Source organism: Branchiostoma lanceolatum, chromosome 2, assembly GCF_035083965.1.
Source record: "Branchiostoma lanceolatum isolate klBraLanc5 chromosome 2, klBraLanc5.hap2, whole genome shotgun sequence".
Taxonomy (NCBI): Eukaryota; Metazoa; Chordata; class Leptocardii; order Amphioxiformes; family Branchiostomatidae; genus Branchiostoma; species Branchiostoma lanceolatum.
Window position 1 is genome coordinate 35938434 of NC_089723.1, and position 18767 is coordinate 35957200.

At 42.6% G+C, this 18767-nt stretch overlaps 1 protein-coding gene across 1 annotated transcript in view; it reads right to left on the reverse strand.

The window, feature by feature from the left end:
* Positions 1 to 4465: 4465 nt before the first annotated feature.
* The window catches only part of LOC136428873 (low-density lipoprotein receptor-related protein 5-like), a 78692-nt gene continuing 64390 nt past the window's right edge, over positions 4466 to 18767 (reverse strand). The window contains exons 7-20 of the mRNA XM_066418682.1: positions 14723 to 14894; positions 14163 to 14285; positions 13379 to 13772; positions 12654 to 12841; positions 11886 to 12092; positions 11334 to 11459; positions 10967 to 11056; positions 10191 to 10320; positions 9733 to 9842; positions 9195 to 9368; positions 8472 to 8933; positions 7718 to 7873; positions 5882 to 7373; positions 4466 to 4982 (exon numbers count right to left, since the gene is read on the reverse strand). Coding sequence (XP_066274779.1) covers positions 6895 to 7373; positions 7718 to 7873; positions 8472 to 8933; positions 9195 to 9368; positions 9733 to 9842; positions 10191 to 10320; positions 10967 to 11056; positions 11334 to 11459; positions 11886 to 12092; positions 12654 to 12841; positions 13379 to 13772; positions 14163 to 14285; positions 14723 to 14894 — 2811 coding nt within the window. The 3' untranslated portion in view covers positions 4466 to 4982; positions 5882 to 6894. The remainder of the gene's footprint in view (positions 4983 to 5881; positions 7374 to 7717; positions 7874 to 8471; positions 8934 to 9194; positions 9369 to 9732; positions 9843 to 10190; positions 10321 to 10966; positions 11057 to 11333; positions 11460 to 11885; positions 12093 to 12653; positions 12842 to 13378; positions 13773 to 14162; positions 14286 to 14722; positions 14895 to 18767) is intronic.

An 18767-nucleotide genomic window follows, 5' to 3' on the forward strand; every position in this document is an offset into this window, starting at 1 on the left:
GACGGATCCGGATGCAACAGCTGGCCACTGCACAGTCATTAGATCAGAAGAGAACAAGGAAAAGTTATACATTTCATTACCAGTTTTCACAGATACAGGAATACAGATACACAAAACGAAGTTAAAGTTTCATCATATACCAAGATACACCATGTTCCAAAACATAGATAAAAGATACATAAACTGGCAATGGACGGGTTTGTATCAAATCTATCTGAAAAATCGTCTGAACTTATTTCGAGAATATAAAGTCAGATTAAGATAACGAATGAAGATCGTAAACTCGTGAAACATAATAAAGGAAAAAAAAATAACACAAAGAGGTACTTGTAAAATGTAGAACAATAGGAATACAACTACATAAGTTTAAGGAAAACATCTAGTAACGTACCTCTGAACCCAAGGGAGCTGTGTGGTGCTACCGGCCTGGCGTCCATCGCTTTATACACGGGACAGATTTGCATAAGTGTCATTTTACCGGGCTGTGCAAAAATGACGGCCAATGGGAGAGCATGCTATCTGGGGTACAATACAGTAAACAACCTTTTTACAGGACTGTTTTACTAATTCCATGAGAAATAATCAAGAAAAGGTATTCGGTGTGATGTTTTTATTTCTTCGTTTGCTTCAGGCGAGTTTATACTGAATGGTTAGCCTGGTATGGTTGTTTGTTGTCTCCATTCAGTTAAGTAATGAACGATCCCTGATATTATTAATAATGTATCTAATTTGCATATCTGCTGTGTCAGGAATCTCATAGACGTAGTTTACTGCTAATATTACATAGTTCTAGTATCATTGTCCCCAGGAATCTAAAATTATCAAAATAGTTGGTCACACCTTAAATTTCTGTGATTGATTGACATAGCACATTTTGATATATATCTCTGTTTTAGCAGGTTGTTTTCTAAATACCTATTTACGTTGTTCATCATAGGTACGGGTAGCCATAAATGAGTATGTCAGTGTTTATTCGTATTCTATCTTTAAGGTGGAACGAACAATTGTACACTATACGAAGTATACACTCGAATATGTGTAAAACATCTGTTCGTCTCCACTCCCTATTTTCCACATTTGGCGAGTAACTACATAGCTCAAGAACTCTGACTTTACAAAGTCGTCTCGGTTTTCTGACATGTAATATGTCACTAGCGGACATTTCCAAATACATCTGTATATGTATATATATATATATATTTGTTCATGTTACATTAGAAAGCTGGTTACCACCAACTCAATACTAAAACATATAGACCTCAGCGCTACGGTGAAAGGTAAGCGTATACGCGTAGATATACATACCGAACACAGGTCTTTAAGTTACATTCTTTAATATCATTTTCATGTCCATACTAAAACGTAGACTTAAGAACTATTAAGGTCCAGAACGTTCGGATTGTACGTCATACAGCAATAACTATATAAAAGTGAGTCAATGTGGCTAAGGTGAATGTTTCTCATGCACTCGTAAATCTATTGTATGAAAGCTAGTTTGCCATTGAAAAGACATCAACGATTTAGTTTCCATATGTCTGCTTTAATACTTAATATGAAAACGTTTCTTATAAGTTGGTGACCTGCTGAACGTTAATCTGGTTTAACTGGTTCCTCGGATATATTTCAAATCTGTAAATATAGTTACTCGTCATCCAATCTGTCAAAAATCGCAATTTGCTTTAGCTGGTTTTGGTTCATATACACTTCTTTCTACCAGTTTCCAAGTACATATAGCAAGAGGGAAATGGTAGCGTATAACTACTGTCTTTCATACAGTCCTTCCTCTCTCTACCCTCTATTACTCTCTCTCTCACTCACTCACTCACTCACTCACTCACTCACTCACTCACTCACACACTCACTCACTCACTCACTCAATCTCTCACTCTCTCCCTCACTCACTTACTCACTCACTCACTCACTCACTCTCTATCTCTCTATCTCTCTATCTCTTTCTCTGCCATTGCCTGCTCAAGGACTCTTGTATGTTGTGAATTCGGATGTTGTCAAATTGAGCACACAGATTCGTAGTCTCTTGAAACATCGTTGCATTCTTCACCACATGCATGCACTGTGGACGTAGAGGATGTCCTCTGAGGTAGACTGGTGGTAAGAGGGAGCTAAAATCAACAACTCGCTTTAGATCTACTAGTTTTATTGGCGTTATTGGATATGCAGGTCAATGTTAAATCTCTCTAGTTATGAACCATGATAAAAGACTGACAGTCAATCACTGTTGAATGGCGAGTCATCACCTCATTTCCTGACTTTGTTATTTTTGTGACAGAGGCTCGCAGAGAACGTTGAAGGGCAGGAGATCGGAAACCCAAACCATAGTGGCAGCTGGTTAATAGTAATACACAAGGGCAGATCGGACATGTGTGCTTTGCCACTGACGGCTATGTGGATTAGTTCTCTTCTCATCACGCATATATGGTTGATAAAGCAATTTTGGTAAAATATACCACACATATATTTGGGCTAAGTTGTTCTTATACAGTTGCAAACCGCTTTAAATAACACCTTGACCAAGTAATAAAAGTTAAATAGAGGTTCCCTTGTACAGTATGAGGTAAGGCAATTTTACTTGCTAGTCTAGCTATGTATATAATGTGTCGGTTTGATCTGTTTGCATGTCGCCGTCTTCTTTGCAGGTAAATCCCTCAGCCGGAGGTAGGCGAGGCATTATCCCTGATCGATGAAGATTTGTAGAATAGCGACCATTGCCATACTATGTGACCCTGTCCATACTTGCAGGGAGCCGCATACTGTAGTACAAAAAGGTATGTTTTGATAAGTGGGGAGATGGAGGCGCCCGGCTCTGTGATAACAAAAACTGTCGGTCTGGATCATGGGTCAATCTACTTGGCAGCTGAACATTCTGTCGTCCCGTGTAGAAAACGGACACGGTGAAGTTGCTGTGTTTCTTCATAAAGCTAATGTTAAATAAGGTTGGAAATGCCTAAAAATATGATTACCTTACGTATTGCATTGGACGGTCAGTAACAGCGCTCATAGCATATCAGTTCCAGAGGACTCTTTTCTGTGGATAATTTGGCTAATCCGTAGGTAAGCCAGGTTTCTGCTCCGTATACTACGTTACAAACTGCAGTGCTGAGGACTATTGGTGGCTTAAATGACATTGGCAGTAAAATGGCAGTCAGACGGCATCCATAGAGCCAGCCAGAATAATGATGATGTCATGTAATGCTATAAAGCATGTTGTGCACCCTATCAAGTATTCTGTAATAGCAGTAATATTGTAACTTATACTTCATCTCCGACAGTAACTTCATATAGATATATATACACAGGGGAGTTTGCACGTACATGATAGACGTCAATAGAATAGGATAACTGTAACAAGAGTTGTCAGATCGTTTTTCAAAGGGATAAATACGCCAAATACAATGTCTGTTTTTAATCTTAAAATTCCAAGATGGCATTTGGATTTGAACTATTTGAAAAGAAGTTGATATTTCATACCCCTTTTTTGTTGTTGTTTTGGCCGGCACAAAACATCAATACACTAATTTTCACTCTGTGTATGTGCTAGCATGGTTGGATTACTACAAATCGTGATAACTCATAAGGCTTAGAGTTGTTTTGCATTCTAGCAAACGCTCTAATGTGTGAAATATGGCATCTGAAGTTTCACAGAATAACGCTTTGGGTAAGGGAGTGGTTCGATGTCCACGTACTGCTGTAGCCAAAAAAGGTTTTACAATTGGTGTGGGTCAGCCAGTGCGTCTGGTCTAAACGCAAGCTGTTATAATGTTTCTTGTGGTATTCTTACGTATCCTTCATTGTCCTTCTAAAGTATGAGCTTTTTTATTTTCATTTTGGCCAATTCGCTCATTTAAGGCCTGACAATGCCGCCCGTCGTGACATGGTGTTAATGGTTCGTTGTTGTTGTTCACCTTGTAGTGCGTAGTTCTAATTTTACAGTCAGCAGGTTTCATTGCTGTTTCAGTAGCAGGGTATATCATTACAGGATTCACCCCTTCCCATTTAAGCTGCTCGATGAACCTTCTCGAACACGGGACCCCCCCATATTACATTCATTCGAAAAGACGGGTGCAGTCCTAACTGAGATGCCCTGACCCGGGACTGAATCTAGGGTCTCTAATTCAGAAACCATTTTGAAACCGGGACTTAACTATGAGGCTGCTACCAGTTGAGCTACAGGGACATCTCTACCCAAGGATACAGACAGCTAGTGTGTAGTGATTGTCACGGAAATTTGTGAGTATGACCCCTTCATGTCAAAAAAGATATTAGGTCACATTCTCCGCCTAGTGTTCACATACACATCCGCATACTCCTGTCACGTAGTGAACATACCAAGTGGGCCACATGAGAAGCCATTTAGAACATATATAAAGCTATTATAGCAACAAGCTACACCTGTTAAATATGTTTGTATAAGTACATGGTCACCCATCAATGTACGCGAACAACCGTAAGCAGAAAACAACGTATTTTTATTCAGTAAGAACCAGAGCTAATCACTCTTGGCCATTTCAATGTACATTCGGTGGGTTCTCATTGTGAGAAATTTTCTATTTGCTTGTATATACACGGTCGCTTGAGGATTGTCGAATTTTACTATATACATGTACAGTCATCAACGCAACATGATTTTAGATACTCAACTGCCCTGTGGCCCTTTGTGACATTCGTTCGCACTTAACCATAACGCAAATGTGTTTGAATTCTATTTATGACGAAAACTCACCCTAATCGTTTTAGTTTGAAGCACTAGAAATAGTTTCGTTTTCTTCAAATTCAAGGTTTGCGCTAAGTCCTCTGCACAAAAAAAGCCCTTTTTGGTTACCAATATCGATGAATCTGACCAGAAAATGTCAAAGCGAACTTTAAAACACACTTGATAACATGCAGCCGCTAAGCTTCCGTGGCCATATTAACTTCCAGGGGTGGGTGTGTAATCAACTAAGCCTATACATATAATTACCTTAACCCTATCCAGACTGGGCTTTTTTGGTATATCTGGGACTGGGGGGGGGCTGATTCGCCCCCCCCCTCATAATTTCCGAACGGTATGATGTATCATCACCAAATTTGTAGTTTTATAATCCTGTAATTTTGGTGACGTAATGAAGTAATATGACGTAATTATGACGTCATCGATGTGATTTTATTGGCTAAATAGGGAATTCCCGTAATATCTAAAGGAATTAAACAAAACGGTTTGTATCATTCATTTTAAGGTAGGCAAAGACATACAACGTCAATGTGTAGGTACGTTGACGTCAAAATGACGTCATAGAATGGCGTCATGTGTTGTTAGCGATCCCTTGGGATCCGCCATCTTGGATCGGCCATTTTGAAATTTTTAAAAATCCTTTTTATCCACTTATGACCCCAAAGGACGCTGAAAATAGACTAAAAACGTTAATCTAAATGTTTCTGATAAAGAAAATGTCAGGTATTGACGATTTTAAGGGCGAAAAAGCCTGCTGATACCTGAAATAGTGATATAGTCCGCCATCTTGGATTTTGGCTGATTACGTCATCAAATTAGCATAAATTATGAATATTAAATCAGGAAAGTTACATCTAATTTCATGTTATGTTATACATGAAGTAAAACTAGTGTAGTTGTGCAAGAAAACCTGAGAAATATCATTGTTTTCAAAATATTAATGATTTTTGCATTAAATGCCAGTCAGACACCCGTTGCCATGGCAACATGAAAAAATTATAAACTTAAACCATTATTATAAAATTGTTGCCAACAAAATTTTAGGAAAAGTCACCAAGTTTGGTTGTCCTAGCATACATCGTTCGGCAGTAATACGATGTCAAAGTTGGCGCGGGCACTTTTAGCCCCCCCCCCCCAGCCTGGATAGGGTTAAACATTGACTTCTAGATCTGTCGCCCCAACATTTATGATATTATGTCCACAGCTGCAATGATAACTGATACCGGAGACGATTACTCAGTTGCTGTTGCATAGGGCATTGGAGTAAATTATGACCTTAATATGTAGATTATCAGAAACTGGTTGATGCCTTGGCAAATTTAATCCCTCATTACACATAGCCGAACATGGCCTCCCGACCTTCCCCAAACCATGCATTGTTGGGAGTTGGCTGGTGGTTGTTTGGTGGTTGGAAGTAAGCCAGTAGTGGTCAGGGTGTGTTTGGGAGTCAAATTTTACTCTTAATCTAAAACTGGTCGGACTTCTCCCGGTCTGGTAGGGAGCTAAGTTCAGCTATGTGTAACTGGGGCTTAAGATACCTGGACACCTTCGAACACAATTACCTGGGGTCTGTACACATAACGGACGCCTTGCTGGATCACAATCATTTTATCTATAGTATTGACATAGTCAGCATGGCACGGTCGCTGGACGAACAGTTTCACTAGTCCACAGCTCCGAAAAATGGCGGACATGTACGGACAAAATGTTGAATTTCCTGGCCGTAAATTCAGTAAGATATACAAAGTTACATCATGAGACATAAAACCACCCTATCGTCAACATCATCCCATTGCAAGAACGATTCTCAACGCGTTGATTATTCAATCTAATTCTACGTATGCAAGAGTTATAGAAATGCTCTTTGGCGTCATCTGGATCCATCGATGAAATGCACATCTTAACGTTACGCTTCACATGGGGAGGCTCCAACTCCAAGGAAACCGTATCCATGGAAACGACTTATTGCCATTTGATAATTGATTGCGATATTCACACATCGTTTCCACAGTATTCTGATCATACTACATTTTTGTACCAATTCGGCTGAGTAATTTTGATATATCAATCTCCTTTCTCTGACAGACCTTTTTCTAAAGGCTGCTCTTCATATTGGTCTCAACTGTCCTATCGTCAGATTCCCCCCTATGCACCAGACATCAACACAGTCAAAAGTTGTTCTGCTTCAGATACGTCACTTTCTGCGACCTCTGCGTTTCGTTGTAATACAAGTTTACGTCGCGAGAGGGCGCCCCTTCTAACTGAGACGACTTCCCGCCCTCCCGCCACTTCCTCCCCGTCTGGAAAGTCGACGTGGACTGGTCCTTTTCCCTGTTGTCGGTTGTTTCCCCCTCGTCGTCCCAGCCGAACGCCCTGTTCTTGCGGGTCAGTGTCGTCATGCTCGGCTGCACGCAGTTCCCCACCATCTCGTTCTTCTTGTCGTTGGTACACCTGCTGTTGGGGTCGCCCATGGAGGGAGGATAACAGATGGCCGCCAGCGCGGCTGACAGGAGAATGAAGCCCACACACCCGGCGGCGATGTAGAGGAAGAGCAGGACTCCCGGGCCCTTGTTGTTGAGGAGGTAGGTCGGGATGGTGTTCTCGGAGTTCCGCGGTCTCTCTGTGGCGGGGAGGTTGCTTCTATCACCTGAAGAAATATGTTTACACGAGGATCTTAGATTATTAGTGGATTTGAAACAGATTCGGTGTAACCGTATCAATTTCAACAGTCAATCTTTTAATATTGTTATCCTAAAATGTTACAAATAGCTGTAAATTACGTACATTACAAAGCAATTCATGCCCTTTTGGCTGCGATTATGGCATATGGTGCTTGTCACCATGTTGCGATATAGTGTGATGAAAAAAATGCATAATGTTCCTATTGTAAAGCCAGAGGTAACACAAATCCAACATAGGTCGCAGCGACGCCACCAACGTGCCGCGGGTCCAGTAAGATACCTACTATATTAAAGTAAACCTAGTACTGACATTGTTTGATGTCGAACGCCCCGACCCCCGCGGTGCCGGTGCCCCAGGGGCAGAGTCGGCAGGACGTTTGGCCCGGGTTCGGCTGGTAGTTGTTCAACACGCAGTACTGACACAGGTTGGCGGTCTCGTTGTAAAACGTACCGGACGGACACCTCACTGTTGGCAAAAGAACATCACAACATTTGCAGGTAAATACATAATGGTTATCTTCAGATGGTATATCCTAACAAGATACTGCTCTGTTTACGCCGAAAATAGTTACTCAGTTACTTGATATATTTTGAAAGAGTCAGACGTTTCAGACAGCATCCGCTGTCTTTCGTCAGTGACTTCGTCAGCGAATGCTGTCTGAAACGGCTGACTGTTTCAAAATTTTATCCAGTTGCTTGAGTAACTATTTATGGCGTGTCTTATTAGCTGGATGTCTAACCTTAATTAACGTACTTCTCTGTTTACTCTTACTCAAACACATTGATGTATATATGGTGACCAGCCCCTCCAGCTCTTTCCTACCACTTGCTACATCGTGTAATCAAACACCACTGGGTGTCTGCTACTTAGCAGTAGCCATGGTGACAGACGTCTGGTCCAGGTCATTGATCTTATGGGTTTGGAACAGAAGAGGAAGAGATTGAAGAAGCGGTGCAACTTGTCCATTCCTTGTATAACAAAGATTGGAGTTGGTCAATTTGTGTGTGTGTGTGGGGGGGGGGGGGATTAATCTTTGCCATTTCAACGGACCATGTCATCTTACCACATCCTTTACTGATCTTCATTCTCCCATAATCACACAGCACGTTTACGTCAGACACCACCACTCCATCGGCGTCGATCCTATAGACTCTGTTCCCGTTGTCATAGCTAAAGTTTCCAGTTCTCAAGAGCCTCAATATCCTTTCTGTCGTCGAATTTTCTATTTTTCTAAGCCTCATCGGGTCTTGTCGTGCGTTTATCGTGACAGTCATGTTCACTGCCACGCCGTTTTTTGGCGGACCGGCTTGCCTGCGCCTCCTAGCGATATATCCAGCACTGCAGGAAGCCTTGACTGAGAGACAGCTTGCGTCCTGAGACAGAGGCTTGCACGGCTGAAGTGGCACGATGTAGTTGAGTAATTTACCGGTGATGTCCAGAGGCAGAACTGAGGAAATGCTCTGACACGGAACAGGCAGGAAGAAGGATATCAGTCGGCGAAACATTTTCGGTCTTTCGACGTCACCTATTGACCAAAAGGAAATAAAAAATACAATTACACGAAATGACATTTACAGAAAGTCCCAACGCTAACCATATGTAACTGATTATCAATATTATACAATTTATACAAAAACTACGTACACTTGTCAAATTCGCTGTTGCTTATTTCAAGTGCCTACGTATCAATCATAACATGTCTGTAATAAAAAGGGGATTTTAGGAGAAACCTTTACTCAAGCTCAACTCAAAGTCAATTAAAGATTACATTGTCTTTTATGTTTACCTATGCAAAGAGGTATCGGGTCCCTCCATTCTCCCATAGGAGTGCACGTGAACTTGGCGTCAGGATAAGGCGAGAACCTCTCCTGACACTCCATCCGGCACCGCTGCTTCCCTGTCTTGGCGATCTTACAGGTGTAGTTCCCATTGGTCGTGGACAGCACAGGCGGACATTCGACTGTGAAATGCATAACATTGTATTGACAGTTAATCAAATTTCCGACCTGTTTGCCTTTGTTGTAAGACAGAGTCTAAAGTTGGTATCAACAACTCTGAATACGTCATTATCATTTTGTTCAGGTATCGTTTTTAGTGTGTCTGTGCCACAGAGTGGCACATATTACAGAAAGTGAAGATTGTGACAGGCATATATAAATACCTTGCATAATATATACACTCACAGGGAACATCATTCATAATGCGGTCCCAAACGTACAGGAGTGTAACAAATTCACAACTATGAAGCAAAAATCAATGTAATAATTACGTTCTACTTCTTAAGAATGCGGTCCCAAACGTGACTGAGTGATCTTTTGTTTTACCTGTTTTGACGATGATGCTGACGTTAAACCTGCAGGTGTTCTTGGTTCCTTTTGAATCCACGACCCAGCACGTGACCGAGGTGCTCCCTCTGTAGAAAAGTCCGGGTTTCCTGCAAATTGTGACAGTAGGTCGAAAATTATATCTATGACACCTACATACCATTGGTGTAGGTAGAGTATATGAATTTCGAAGCTTATAAGACAACAGCTATGCTAACATTACCGTTGGGGTACGTCTCGGTGCTTTCACGATAAGATTACAGTGTTTTTATTTCTCGTCGCCGGGTCCCAGGTTGATTTTAACTGCGAGTCTAAAAAATCCGGGGGCCCAACTGTGCCCAAATATAGCCCATTAGCCGCTGGGTGTCGCACGGGGCCACGTAGGGGCCACGCCCGAAAGTTAACAGCCCGTATCTACCCGGCGGGGCCCCTTTTTCCAATTTTGACCATACCATTACCTGGAACATTCAGCCATCAGGATGGCCCCGTTCCCCACCAGTCGTGGTTGCTTCCACGTGATCATAACCGGCGCTCTCGGCACTTCCTTCGTGACGTCAGGCGGGCAGACCAGCATGGGGCCCGGCGTTCCTAGGTAGAAATCAACAAAACAAGATTCACGTTCGAAAATGCACTCGAATAAGCCTTTTAATGCTTCCAACTGCGCATGCCCAGTGAGATGTATTGTGGGTGATGTGTCAAAGGTTGAGGGCCACTGAGACATGAACATAATACGTTATCATTCATTATGAGGTCTGAACAAGAACTGTTCACAATAAGGGGCCTCCACCTTTTACATATCGTGACCCACAACTCATCTTGCTGAATGTGCAAACGCAGTTGGAACCATTGACAGGCTTATTCCATTGAGACAAACGGTTGGATTTGATGAATTAGATGGTATTGTTTATACCCCCAGTCCACTAGGACGGCGTTCTCGCCGCGAGCTCTCATATTTAACAGAGCAATTAATGAACTATAGAAAACGAATCTTTCTACGCTTTGATGGTTTTGTTGTCTTTTCAGTCATACCTTAACGTTGTACATGATATTCCAATTATGAGATCAAAGGTTCGAAAAATTTGATTTAGGTCGCAGCGAGAGCGCAGCGCAATCGCCGTTAAGCGGAATCGGGGCCGTAATGGTCAAATGCCATAGATACTTTCAAAGAACAAACCTACAGGAACTTGCTCGTCAAGATGATGTGACATAGATACAAAGTGCACCTTGTACTCACCTGTCTTGTCCAGTAATGTGGTCGTTTCAATAGAGTTGGTGGAGATCTCGTTGAGGCTAGTGGTGACGTCATTGCTCGGTGTGGAAGTATCTTATTTAGTGGAAGTGAAATATTCAGTTGTGTCTCTTGAATATACAAAATGAAAACGGATGAAATTTGAAAATCAAAAATGCTCCGATTGAAATGAAAGTCTTCTACATCCTCATCATATGGTTCACGAAAACGCTTTCCTAATTCTTACTTAACATGTGACTGTCGTAGACAGAGCTCGAGACGCCGGCGCTACTAGATCGATTACATGGCCCCGCCCACCTCCGTCAAAATGTTGATATTCAAAATGAGAACGACTTCATTACTGTTTTCGAACCTTCTACGCAAGTGACTCTGTCGGCTGCGACCCTCATGCCCACTGGGCATGCACACCTGACTCCTCCCGGTACAGACACGCAGGTGTGCGAACACGGTGACCGGCCAGTAGCGCACATCCCGGACACTACGGAAAACAAAACAAATACATAAAATCTTTGCTAATCTGTACCAAAAATCAGAAAATATGAATATCAAAGTCTTTAGTATAATTATGATATACGAAGACTGTAACTTTGATATCCGAATTGTGTAAAAACTTTATACAGCCAGAATCGGCTCTTAAGAACAGTTGTTTAGTTGACAGTATAATTTTTCTATATGAAGGTAATGTCATACCGACCAATACCTCTATTACACGAAAGGTATTGTTACCTCCGTTAAAATGAAGGTATTCAGTTTGTTTGTTTGTTTGCTTGTTTGTCTTGGTGACAGTGATGTGAATATAGTGAAGCTGGTAAGGCGGAGGAGTTTTCAATTAATTGCTATGTTTATGTCTGTTGCTTTAACAGAGTCAGTGGGAAAATGCAGAATCAGCAAACTTAACTGTTACCTTTCAGCTCCTTGGGATGATGAGCGTGTATCTCCGTGGGTCTGATGAGGTCCGTGATGACCTTGTCTATCCTTCCCGTCACCAGATCCGTCATGGCCACGGACTGAGTCTTCCAGTCGGAGTAGAACAGCGCGGGGCCGACCTTCGCCAGGCCGTAGATGTGGTCCATCTTCTGAGATATGGACGTCACCTCTCGCCGATTCCCACCTAGAAAATCCCAAAACAAAAGTCCAGTAGGCATATTGCATATTCAGCCCATACTAAATTGCAGATCGTTTAGTTTCAATACCAGGGCAGAGGAGCCTAAAATATAATTCTTTGGTATAAAAATGGCCCAAAATATCATTAAGTTGATTCTGAGCAAAATTTGAGATGTCTCCATATCTATATTCAAATGTGTGCCAAATTTGGTGCTTTTAGACAAATTTTCACAATTATTCAGCCATGCCACTCGACTATTACCCAAAACGACAAGTTCGTCTATGATTGCCATCCCCTTTCCACCAGAGGCTGAGACCATTGCATGACCACTGAGCGACTAAAATTAAAAGTTTACTCAACGAATTCCATTTATAAAAAATCGAATCATTGAACGTTTTGTTTGGATATCATTTAAAATCTCACTTTTTTATTGTGCATCATTTTCCTCAAAGCAAAATTTGGTCGCATTTTAGAGAAAGGTAAAGTCTTTTCAAAGATAAAAACTGGTTTAAACAGATGAATACACAAAACTGTTCATCACAGCACACAAAGGTTTGTGGGAAGTACCTTCTACGGCAATGGACTCTATTTTCCGGAGCGTTCCGTCAGCGAAGTAGAGCCTTCCCTCGTCGGCGTCCACCGCCAGGCCGTTCGGCGATTCCAGGTCCCTGCCGACCAGCGTGGTCCGGTTCCCACCGGACAGGGAGGCCCGCTCGATCTTAGGCTCCTTCCCCCAATCCGACCAGAACAGGTAGCTAGAAATGAATCGATTCATTTAGACTTTGAACAGAGTGATATACTAAGACATTACATTGATTTATGTATTCTCAAGTTGTTACCTTCACCGGAAAGGTTATGTTTTCGGATGTGCGTGTCTGTATTTTTGTCTGTCTGCCTGTTAGACGGTCTGTTTGTGTGTGTGAACAAGATACTAAAGATCACCTGGGTGGAATTGGGTTGATATTTAGTGTGTGAGTAATTCTTGATAAGACTTCGAAATGATAAGATTTTTGGACCCGTAGTGGCTTGTTATAGTACTGCAGCAGAGCTTCGAATTAGTGTAGATTTTAATTCTGTCAATCTAGCCTGAAGCTAAGATTTATTGGTTCCATAATCGTTTCTTTACATCCTTTACATCCTTTTTCTAGAGGAATAGACCAAACTTGATCTTCATTTCCCCCCAAAAAATTGGAAAGGACAATAGTAGCGCTTGTAATGTAACACTCTACCTGTTATCTAAATTGAATCAAAGAGCACACAATTCTTCGCCGAACGAAGTTGCTTTTTTTTACCTTCTGATGGGGTCCATGGTAATGGCCCGCGGTTTATCTACATCTTTCACCGCCACCTTGTGGGCAAATGTGCCCAGGTCAAGCATCTCAATGGTCCCCGCGATCCCGTCCGACCAGTATAAGGTTCTCCCATCCACATCGATCGCCATGCCGTCTATGCCCCCTCCAAACAGCTTGACGTAAGATATCTCCTCCCCCGTCAGTCGACCCCGCGAGACCATGCCCGTGTTCACGCTGCTCCAGTAGACGAACTTCTCTTCCGGGTCATAGGTCAGGGCCACGATGTTCAGCGCGCCGTCCAACTGGATGATGGGATAGGCGGTGACGTCACGGGTGTCGAAGGAGAGCATGCGTATCTCGTTGTAGTCGGCCACGAGGAGGAAGTTGTCGGGTTCTGTATGTGTATGACAATAAATGCAAAATCTTGCAAAATCATGCATCCAATTCTCCAAGAATCCTATTACACCATTTCCGCCTTACATGCCGCTGCTCTCCAATAGTCACATGCGGAAGCACACCACAAGACAAACAAGCAAACAAACAAGACAAACAAGCAAGCAAACAAACAAACAAACACACCAACACTGATCACGAGACCTTCGTTTTCACGGAGGTAGTCAATTACAAGGCATTCTAGTAAAATCAAACATCTGAATAAGAATATATAACGTTACAGCTTTACCCACCAGCATTTACACGCTGATTTTAATTAAGAAGACAACTTCAGTACTTACGACGGTAGGGTTGACTTGCGTAAAGGTAAGGTGATTGGTGTCGTAAATACCTACGCATCTCTTCCCGTCGTCGGTCAGTACCAACCCTCCTACATCCGGGCACTGGCAGCGGTAGCCCCCGCGGGTGGGTACACAGATGTGGCTGCAGTCGCTGGTGTCACATGGGTTCCGAGCTGGACACAGATAAAACACACATACATGTAGTCTCCATGGTGTCTATGTCGTATGCATTTTGCTTTATTTCACAGGCAAAGTTAGTTTGTTTTTTCAACTAGAAAATTGTATAGAAATTGTAAAGGTCTATACGAAAAGGTCTATATGATGAAGAAGATAAATATTAGAAAAGCCGATATTAAAGATGAAATCAAAGTAATCGGGACGGGGGGAGATATCGACTTCCAGCAACCTTTGACACATTGCTGACGTCACACGTGCATGAAGTCACGTGTCCAGAAGACTGAATGATTCAATCGAATATTTATGTGATATCAATCATTTTTGAGTTGGCGAACAGTTTGGATTAACCTTAATGTGATTTACAAACTCAGAAGAATGTTTCAAGCTGACACAAGAAGCTCTTCGACTCTAGCTAATTACACTTATGAAGCACCTGTCAGGTCGACGTATTGCGGTCCTTTGTAGTACTGCAGCCCCATCGGATGTGAGATGTTCTTCACGACGGAGACGATGTCCCCGTTGCGCATGTTGCCGCGGAAGATCGCCCGCGCGTCCCAATCGCTGAAGAACACGTAATCGTCGCCCAGTGTGATTCCGAATGGCACCTGATGCGGAAAATACATATAGTAGTCATTTTGATCTTAGTATAGTAACGTTATCACGTTTTAAATCTATGGCCACGTCGATGAGGGTTAGACATCCAGGTAATAAGATACGCCAAAGGGCAGTTACTCAAGCAATTGGATACAGTTTTTGAAACGGTCAGACGTTTCAAGTAGCATCTGTCTTAAGCAAATGACACTGGTCTAGTAACTGCTATTTGGCAAATCAATGCCTAATTCTGAAAAGAGTTCATTTTTTATGCGTTTTTAGAATACTATACTATGCGTTTTACCATACTATATTAAGCAAACCCATCTTAACCTATATCTTGAACATCACAAAGAGGCGAGAAGAAGCCGACCCTATGTAGCAGATTAGTTTTAGAACCAATGTTTTAGATTAATTATCAGAAGTCCTGTCGGTATCACTACATGACTTTATCATGACTTTTCTATTCGTATGTCTGTACTTAGCCCGATAGGGCATGCATGTACAACGAAGGTTAACATTATACAGTCATAATGATGGAAAGGAAAAAAAGTTATGAAAATAAAATAATAGAATAAGAAACAGTCCGCGTGGGATCGATATAGGAGTTTTTCAGCCATATATCAAAACATATGAGGGGAATACTGAGTAGCACTGAGCCAGGTAGACTGTTTTATTTCAATTCAATGTCAATTCGTGTACGGGACCCGGTTACCCCAACCTTTCCGAAAGACGGGTTCAGCCTCAACCGAGATGCTCTTCCCAGCATTTGAACCTGGATCTATGTTTACTAGAATCAGAAGCTCGTGTGCGAAGCTGCTATGCTGTGAGGCTTGAGCTACAGAGAAATGCCCTCAGACAAATCTATCAATCGCATACAAAAATGAATCTTTCCGAAAGACAGGTGCAGCCCCAACCGAGATACCCGTCCCAGGATTTGAACCGGGATCTCCCAGTTCACCGGAACCAGAAGCTCAACTGCGAGGCTGCTATCATGAGCTACAGGGACATCCCTTCACACAAGTCTATTAATTTCATAGAATGATGAGAATGGGCGGAGGAACGACTGCCGCGAGGTTATGAACGTGTTGGAATCATGCTCAGGGGAGGCAGACGCCTTGATTACACATCAGTGTAAAACCCAAACACCATCTGTTTTACGAGTCTGTCGAGTCCTTATAGCCTTCACCTTGCACATAGCGAACACGCGAGGCAAATAGCGTTGGGACAGAGGCGCATAAAGCCACACAAGTATCCCCCAAGACGGCGTTATATCCTTAACAAGATATCAAGTAGTTTACTAGTACCCTCTTTCCACTAAAGGTTGCGATCGCTAAGAGAGCGTTAAGCGACCAAAATTGGATTTGTGTGACTCTTGTTTTCATAACCAGATGATAGGAATATAATGCACGATGTAAACGTATGACATGATGGTAATCAGCACTCCCGTACTGAATATTACATATGTAGTACATTGATAATTGTAACTAATATTCAAGAGCATTGAGTTGCAAGGTCGTACAAATCCGGCTTTGTCATGGCTTTCTAGACACTCCAACGCGAAGAATCAAATACATACATCTGCGTTGTGAGTGTACTGGTAGCAAGAGTTAGTGTGGCAGTATCATGATAGACATTTCTGTGTCATGTACATATCCCAAATATTTTTGCATGAGAACCTTCAGTTGTATCAAATATTCCCGCAAGTCTATAAGCTAATCCCGACACGTTAGGTCCAGCTCATCTTAGCCTTGCCGATTGTTGTTCATCTGATGAGTGTTGTTGTAGTCATCGGTGGATCAATAAGATCGATCTGACGACTTTCCGTGCTGTGTCCTTTGAAACGGGACTTAAAGACATAAGCCCGCCTATAACCGGTCTCTTATAGCTCAAGGGTGTGAATCCTCTCCAGGATTATTGTAGGCTCAACCGGTTTACAAGCAGTTATTCCGTCATGTTCTCTTTTGCTTTCACTTGACGGCAATTGCTGAGGCATTGCTGAGCTAGTCTCTACCAGACTAACCATGCCGGCAATAGGGAGAATATTTGCCAGGAAAGTTTGGCCACCATAGGGTTTCATTCGCAGGCAGTGGGAGAGATGTTAACCTTACAGTGGACTGACTTTCCTGACCATTTAATCCCTTTTTTGACAAATTTTACGATCTCTTACCCCTGTAGGAAAGCCTGGCGAAGGCTATCGCTGAGCGACCAAACCTGGATTTGTGTGACTCTTGATTTTATATTCGGAAAATGATGCACGATGCAAACGCATTATCTAAAAGACAACAAGGCACAAAACACGTTAAATGTTTTGTTCTTTATATATAAAATTCTTCGAGCTACTTGTAAACTGTTTGGTTGCTCAGCGGTCGCAATCTCTAGTGGAAATAACAGACCGATCCAGTCGAACACCATATCGAACATATAGAACCCCATGTTCTACTTGGAACACCTTTGTCAAAAATACTAAAGTGTTCGAAATAGACCTGGGGGGTTCGGGATCGCACTATTGTGCTGAAAGCTCCTTGAAGTTTTTTTTCTAAACGAGTTTGCTCAGTGCAAGGCCATGTTGACCACTTCTGGGCACTAAACTAACGCTCACTGAAGCAGCATCTCTTCTCCCTAAGTTAGAAACATCAAGCTTAGGCACGTTTGACTAACTGACTCAATGGACGAAACAGGGGTTATTACATGTTTCATATGTTAGAAGCAAACCGAGATAAGAAAATCCGTCGGATTTGCATTGAGATTGGGCCTTATATGTACTCATTTCATAAAGTGCTAATCATCAGGATCTATAGCTACCTTGCAACTGATAAACTTAGAATATGCAAAGTTCGTTAAAAGGAAAGGGAAAAAAATAACGCGCTTTATACTTCGGTTCCAAATTGCGCCAATTTGCGCCTTCGGGGTGTACTCCCTGCCGGGACCCGAAGCCAAAAAATTGTCCCGGTGGACTGTCGGGTATCAGCGGGGTACCTCTCGGTGTTCGCACGCTTAACTCACGGCGTCAATTTGTTACCGACTCCCGCGTCGGCTTTAAGTCCGGGCTAAAATGATTCAGGGTCCCGGTCGGGCCCCCAAATAGCCCGGCAGGCGCAAGGTGTCCCACGGGGCCACGTAGGGGTCACGCCCAAAAAGGCCAAAAATCAGCCCGTGAACGTGAACTTTCCGACAGGGCCCATTTTTCCAATTGGGACCGAAACATAAGAAAGTTCCTGGTGACTTTGCAAACTTACTTTTCTAATCTTGTTCAAAAAGTTTTAATTCTCTTCCAAGGGAGGCCTTTTAACCTTGCCTGCAGTCGATTCTCGGTCGGTTTTCATTTGCGGGAGAAGATCGGTCGGTTTCCATTTACTGGAAAATCGGTCAGCTCGTGGGCACACATCCTAAGTGAGCCCGACCGTAAAGAGTCCGCCTTGGCACCTGCTACGTCCATCTAATCCAGGAAGGTATTACCTTTACGTGCTCAAATACCTGCGCGCCGAAATCAGTCAATTTCGATTTCTACACCTGTCCTTTCCGGAGAAACTGGTCCGAGCGATGATTGCGTTCATACCGGAAACGTATTGCCTAGTGGCAATTTTCAAGCTGTGGGAGATTTAGACGGGGTATTTCTCTCTTCAGTCTCGTTCCCTGATTACTGTATCTTTTTTGCCGGGAGTCAATCGTGATTCGAACACCTATTTCCACGGAGTCTAATGGTTCTGTCAGCAATCTAATTTCTGCTCCGCCTGGTGGATAGTCTATAAAAGCGCCGCGCGGCGCAGATCAATGATAATAACACGTCGGGCTCGGGGAAATCGATGGTTGGAAAAGTCAAGTGGAACGACAAACAACTCCGGGGTCGCAGCCTGTTTCTGAGACGTCTTAAACATCGTTATTTG